Raw genomic sequence first — 7,032 nt, forward strand, 5'->3', positions numbered from 1 at the left:
AACCCAGGAGGCAGAGATTGCAGTGAGCCAAGATCGCACCACTGCACTCCAGCCTGGGCAACAGAGCAAGACTCTGTCTCAAAAAAAAAAAAAATTCAATGACTATTTTTTGTTTTTAAAGTTCTCTTAGGTTTCCTCCCTCCCTCCCTTCCTTTCTTTCTTTTTTGACACAGTCTGATTCTACATCACCCAGACTGGAGTGCAGTGCCGCAGTCTCGGCTCACTGCAACCTCTGCCTCCCAGGTTCAAGCGATTCTCCTGCCTCAGCCTCTCAAGTAGCTGGGACTACAGGTTCCACTATGCTGGCTAATTTCTTGTGTTTTTGGTAGAGACGGAGTTCCGCCATGTTGCACAGTCTTGTCTTGAACTCCTGAGCTCAAGCTATCAGCCTGTCTCATCCTCTCAAAACGCTGGATTCCGGGCGTGGCCACCGCGCCCGGCTGATGCGTCGTTCCTGCGTTTGTCCACCGACTCTCTGTGTTTGGCTGTCCTCAGAGAGTCCTGCTGCTCAGAGAGTCCAGGTCACAGGAATGAGGTCTGGTAGAAAGAGAGTGACTTTTTATTCTGTAGCTGGTTTGGGGGACCAAGTGCAGGCCTCATGCCTGATGGTATGGCTTAGCTTTTGGAGCAGAAAGAGGTGTTTTTTTGGGGGGGGGGGAGATGGAGTTTTTCCCTTGTCACCCAGGCTGGAGTGCAATGGCGCAATCTCGGCTCACCACGACCTCCACCTCCTGGGTTTAAGTGATTCTCCTGCCTCAGCCTCCCGAGCAGCTGGGATTACAGGCATGTGCCACCACGCCCAGCTAATTTTGTATTTTTAGTAGAGATGGGGTTTCTCCATGTTGGTCAGGCTGGTCTGGAACTCCCGACCTCAGGTGATCCGCCTGCCTCAACCTCCCAAAGTACTGGGATGACAGGCGTGAACCACCATGCCTGGCCAAAAGAGGCATTTTTAAAAGGTCGGGAGGAAGCGAGGAGATGGGGGGTCTCTGTGCCTTATCTACCTGGAAGTTGAGTTGGCGTCTCCATGGGTAGAAAGAGGCTGTGAAGGTGGCCGGAAACTCCAGCAGGCACACTTTGGGCTGTAAATCAACTTGTCTCTTGAGGCGGCCTCCTGCGGGCAAGAGTTCTGCTCTGAATCTCTAAGCACATGGATAGATGAGCTTGCCCTGTAGGGAATATCTAGTGAACAGGAGATGAAAGGCTATCATTGCATTTCTAAAGAAATAAGAAGTGGGAAAGGAGGAAGGAGAAGAGAAGGGAGAGTAAAACATAAGTGAACTATCATTTAGGAGAATGGGGGTCGTTGCTTACACATTCCCAAATCGATGTCCTGTAACTCCACATTATCAGAGCTTTAATCAACTTACTTGCAGTTGTCACTCATGGTGGCTTTCTTCCTTGTGTGTTTTCTAAGTTTTCATTGTGAGCTCGTTTACTGGAACTTTTTCCCTCTGGTGACCTAGGTCCCACGCATCCCGGCAAAGTGGTTAAAGAATGATACTTTGCTTCTGCCAACTAACTACAGATAGAACTCACTAGGGATAGAACTCACTAGGGCTGGAACTCACTAGAGCTGGAACTCACTAGGGCTAGAACTTGCTAGGGATAGAACTCGCTAGGGCTAGAACTCATGAGAGCTAGAACTCAGGAGAAGTAGAACTCACTAGAGGACCTGGAACTTGCTAGAGCTGGAATGTGCTAGAACTAGAACTCGCCTGGGCTAGAACTCACTAGGGCTAGAACTCGCAAGAGCTAGAACTCACAAGAGCTAAAACTCACTAGAGGACCTGGAACTCGCTAGAGCTGGAACACACTAGAGTTAGAACTTTCTCACTAGAACTTGAATTCAATAGAAGTATAACTCACTAGGGCTATAACTCACTAGGGATAGAACTCACGAGAGCTAGCACTCCCTAGAGCTAGAACTCATGAGAGCTAGAACTCGCTAGAGCTAGAACTTGCTAGAGTTAGAACTTGCTAGAGTTAGAACCAACTCTAGACTCACTAGAGTTAGAACTCACTAGAGTTAGAACTCAGGCTAGAACTCACTAGAGCCAGAACTCATTAGAGTTAGAACTCACTAGGGCTAGAACTCACGAGAGTTAGAACTCACTACGGCTAGATATCACTATGGCTAGAACTCATGAGCGCTAGAACTCGTTAGAACTAGAACTTGCTATAGCTAGAACTCACGAGAGCTAAAATTCCCAAGGTCTAGAACTCGCTAGAGCTGGAACTCGCTAGAGTTAGAACTCACTAGGGCTAGAACTCACTAGGGTTAGAACTCACTAGAGCTAGGACTCACTAGGGTTAGAACTCACTAGGGTTAGAACTCATTAGAATTAGAACTCACTAGAGCTACAACTTGCTAGAGCTAGAACTCTCTAGGGCTAGAAACTCACTAGAGTTAGAATTCACTAGGTCTCGAACTTACTAGGGTTAGAACTCACTAGAGCTAGAACTCACTAGAGCTGGAACTCACTAGGGTTAGAACTCACTAGGGTTAGAACTCACTTGAGCTAGAACTCACTAGAGCTGGAACTCACTAGGGTTAGAACTCACTAGAGTTAGAACTCACCTGGGCTGGAACTCACTAGAGTTAGAACTCACTAGGGCTAGAACTCACTAAGGCTAGAACTCACTAGGGCTAGAACTCACTAGCGTTAGAACTCACTAGAGTTAGAACTCACTAGAGTTAGAACTCGCTAGAGCTAGAACTCTTTAGGGCTAGAACTCACTAGAGTTAGAACTCACTAGGGCTGGAACTCACTAGAGTTAGAACTCACTAGGGCTGGAACTCACTCATGCTAGGACTCACTAGAGTTAGAACTCACTAGAGTTAGAACTCACTCAGGCTGGAACTATGTTCCTGGAGCACCTTCAAGTTCCAGATGCATGAGACGTTCAGGGGTTGTTTCAGGGTGACTTTCCATTTCTTCCCAGAGTCCAGAGGGACAGACAAGCTGCCTTTCACCCTCTCTGGCCACTTTCCCCAAGGGGCATCCTTTGGAGGGTCTCGACTTTCCAGCCTTGCCTCCTGCCCCTGTGGATGTCACACCCTCCTGGACAGTGCTGAGGTCTCCTCACGCACTCACCTGCGTGTGTCCGCAGCTGTTCCCAGGTGTTTGTGGGGAGAGCTGTCAGGTGCTAGGAGCCGAAGTGTGCCTTTCGTTTCAGTAAGCTTGCCAAATCTCCAGAGCACGGTGCTTTCAAAGCTGCGTGGCAGCCTGAGGATGTTGCTCCTGGAGCCCCATGGGGAGCACACCGTCCACATTGCAGGGACGAGAATAGCACGGCCCACACTTTCAGCTTGCAGCCTCCCTGGGCCTCTGGGGGCGCATCCCATGGCTGGCGCCAGCAGCTGGGAACTCGCCCTCTTGCCCACCTGCGTGGCCGTGGGCTTCAGGGTAGGGTGTTGGCTGCTGCGCTCTGTCCCGAGTGCTGAGCTGTGAACCTGTCCACCCCTTTAGCTCTTAGGATTCCACCTGCGGAATGACCTGCAAGCAGTCGTGGTTTGAAGCAAATAGCAGCTGAATCGCTTGCGGGCATCCACAGAGGATGGCGCCACCGAGGCTGCCCGCAGCAGCAAGGGCCGACTTGCTTTAGAATCTTCTGGAAGCCAGAGACCAAAACAGACACTTTGCTTCTCTTTGTCCACCTCTTACCCGTTTCCCAAATCTCCTGTGGGTCAGGGATAGAAAAAGTACATAAAAGGCATTTTTCATTTTGGGTTTTGGTTCTTGCCTTTCAGTTTCTTTCGCCTGCTGAGGGCAGGTCGGGCCCATGTCCCGAGAGGGCCACAGGTGAAGTGACTTGTGAACCTGTGGCTCGGGCTGCGGTGGCCTCCCAGGCCAGCGGCCCTCTGTCTGCCTGGAGAACAGGCCCTCTGTCTTTATGGGATAATTAGTGCAGACAATGACCACCGCCCCTGGGGGCCTGGGGTGCAGCGGACCAGAACGGAATCTCCTCAGCGGCATGAAAAGTCAGGGAGGCGGATGGTGGCTGAATGGCCACCATTACCTTCTGAATGGATTAAATTTTTAAAATCTCTCTGCAATGGGGAGGCCTTGCCGGGAGACTTTGAGTGCAAGACAAAGTGACAGTGTGGTTTTGTGTCTCCACAGCTCCAGGAGGAAGCCTGGCGTGGGTTTGCTGCCCTGGACGACCCCCTGGTGGGGCTTCTGGACATGCTGGAGAGCTGCCGGGGCCAGCGGGGAGAGGGCCCCTCCCTGGAGGCCTGGATCTCCCGCCAGCTGCAGTGCTGGCTACAGGCACAGCCACGCCCGAGCCCTGCCCAGGTGAGCCCGTGGGCTCTGTGACAGTCACTTCCCTTCCTGTCCCTGTCCCTCAGCACAGTGGACCTGGCACCCACCTGCCCAGGCCTCTGTAGCCTGCTGAGCAAGCTGGGGGAGGGCAGGGGGATGCTGGGAGCTGTGGCCAAGACCCAGCCCGTGGCTTCATCCTCAGCCCCATGACAGCCATGTGCTGAGACCAGCCTTGCCTCTCCCATGCCCCAGCCCTGCAGGCCACCTGATGGCCCACACATGGCCACAGTGGCAGGCACTGCCTCCTAAGCCCAGCCTGCTCCAGTCGGCCCCACGGCCCAGCCACTGGGTGCTACGTCCGGTAAGGCTGGGTCCCTGCCCTTCCAGCACAGCCTGAGGCTGAAGCAGCTGCAGGCCCGAGCGATCCGAGTCCTCATTGAGAGCCCCCCCAGCCTTGTGGCACCGCTGACCAGCATCTTCCAGCTGCAGGATGCAGACAGGAGCTGCCTGCTGGTGCATATCCACCGCCTCCACCACGAGGGCAGGTTCAGAGAAGTGAGTGGCCCACGTGGCCGGGTCCACGGGGAAAGGGCTTCTCGGGCGGCGGGGCAAGGATGTGCCTGGCTCAGGGCCGCCTCTGTGTGGGGGCTGTTTGGGGCTTTTCTACATGGGGGTATCAAGGACCCGGCCGTGGGCAGCCATCAGCTGTACATGGGGTGTCGGGTCCCAGGAGCCCTCAGGCTGCCTGAGCCAACAGACACGTCAGGGCACAACCTAGTCCCAGGCCTGGGTCTCCCCCTGCCAACCCTGTGTCTCCCGGTACCCATCGGGCCCTCACACTCACAGGGTCCTACGTGGGCCTGGGCCTGAGCTTCGGTTGAGCTACACCCCACCATGCCTGTTAGCCTCCGTCCCTCCGGAACTTTCACAGGATCACCCAGGAGGCTGCCCTTTGTGGGTGAGTTTGCCTCCTAGGCACTGGTGGCTGACTGAGTCCCCAGCACGGCAGTGAGCGCCCTGGAAGGAAACGCTCCTGGGAGGGGCTGAGCAGAGGGGCTGTGGGAGCAGCTGGTGCCGGCCCCGCCGCCCACAGCACCCCCAGAGTGGTGCCCACTCACAGGCCCAGTGTGGGCAGTGCCAGTGCCTGGGACACAGGATGAGGTTCAGGGCTTGGGCACCAGTCGCGCCTTGGCACAGTCACCCAGGTGCGAGATACGTCCGGTCAGTATCCAACCCCTCATTGGCTGCTGGCGGGAGAGGTGGCTTCGGTCCCTTGCTGTCCAGGGCCGGGTCTTAAGCAGTGTGGCAGAAGCGTGGGGTTGGCAGCTAAAGATGTCTGGATAAGAATTGGTGGAGCTTTTGGAATCATGGTGGTTTGCTGAGTCTCCTTTGTGAACAAGGCTGACTTTTAAGCTCAGAAGGTTCCAAGAGGAAGACCAGGTCCTAGCATCGCAGCCCCGTCGTCCCAAGCCTGGCCAAGCTGTGACTTGGGTTTGTGTGGAGCAGTAGGGAGTGGCGGGGCCTGCAGTGGGTAGGAAGGTGGCCGTCTTGCATGGGGTGGCTCTGAGCTGTTCCCGCAGGTGCAGGGGTGCCCCCATGACTTCTCAGTGCCCTGAGATTGCAGATCCCAGTGCAGATTCCAGGGTGCAGCAAGAGATGCAGCAAAGAAGCCAGGGGTGTCCTGCTTGGGGGTGCCTGGCCTGGGGGTGCTCCGCTCAGGGTGCACTGATCATGTATGAAGAGGCTGGCACTCGGGTGTATTGGTCCGTCCCCCACCCCGTCAGGGTCCCCTTAACTTCAGGGCCGAGCATGATGGGCACCACCCCGCTGCCTGCCCACATGGGACCCTGCTGCTGAGGCTGTCCCGTTGGCACCCTGGATTCCTCTTCTCAGCACGACCCCTCACCATGAGCAGGTGCACTGGAACCTGGGCGTGGGCATTGGGGGTTGCCCTGGCCGGGCCTTCACAGGAGTGTGCCTTGCGTTGGCCGCGCGGGCCCCACCCCCAGCACTGTCGCCTGTCAGGCCCGGGGCTGTCGTCTCGCGGCGGGTGCATGGCGCTGAGAAGCCACGATGGTCGGGCACGGGACAATGCAGGATGGAGGGTCCCGCTCATGTGGCTGAATGACGGCCGTGCCTGCGGAGAGTGCAGGGAGGCAGAAGGCAGGCTAGTGTTTCGGGCCGTCTTCTGTTACAGAGCCTTTCAAAGACTGTCTGGGGCCGGCTGAATGCGCCTCCCTCGCGCTCCGAAGCAGGAATCCCCACACAAAGGGGGTCTTGTCCCGCACAGGCCCCTTCGGCGAAGAAAGCCATTGTCCCCGAGCGGGGCCGCCCGGCAGGCAATGCATGCTCCACTGCTCACCGCCGCGCCCGGCCGAAAGGGGCCGCATTCAGGCCTGTCCGCTCGGATTAGCCGGGACTCACGACTCAATGTGCTGCGATATTTCATGTCGAGGGCAGCGGCTGGCCCTGGGCGGGATGAATGCCTGCTTTTGTCCGCTGAGTTATTTTATTTACATTTTTTAAACAGCTTATCAAGGTAAAAAGATAGCTTTGCTTTTTAAAAAAAAAAAAAAAAGGCCCTCTTGGCTCCAGGCCCATGCAGAGGTGGGAGGCAGGGCTGTCGCTGGGGTCCTCGGCCTTCCAGCCTGGGCACCTGCCCAGCCTTCCTGCCCCTCGGAGTGGGGGACCCAGGGGAGCCGGGGAATGCCCTTCTCGATGGTTGGCACCACAACCCCTCTGGATTTTCTTTTTTTTTTTTTTT

The 7,032-nt window shown here is 55.7% G+C and overlaps 1 protein-coding gene across 9 annotated transcripts in view; it reads left to right on the forward strand.

Annotated features, from left to right (window-relative positions):
• The window catches only part of EXD3 (exonuclease 3'-5' domain containing 3), a 116,353-nt gene that overhangs the window by 43,819 nt on the left and 65,502 nt on the right, over positions 1–7,032 (forward strand). For 5 of the 9 annotated variants that reach the window (XM_026457501.1, XM_026457502.1, XM_023227625.2 and 2 more), the window contains 2 exons: positions 4,128–4,301; positions 4,656–4,823. In XM_026457501.1, coding sequence (XP_026313286.1) covers positions 4,128–4,301; positions 4,656–4,823 — 342 coding nt within the window. The remainder of the gene's footprint in view (positions 1–4,127; positions 4,302–4,655; positions 4,824–7,032) is intronic. The other 4 variants (XR_002734816.2, XM_023227619.2, XM_023227620.2 and 1 more) reach the window with 1 other exon arrangement.

The sequence above is a fragment of the Piliocolobus tephrosceles genome, chromosome 14, assembly GCF_002776525.5.
Source record: "Piliocolobus tephrosceles isolate RC106 chromosome 14, ASM277652v3, whole genome shotgun sequence".
Taxonomy (NCBI): Eukaryota; Metazoa; Chordata; class Mammalia; order Primates; family Cercopithecidae; genus Piliocolobus; species Piliocolobus tephrosceles.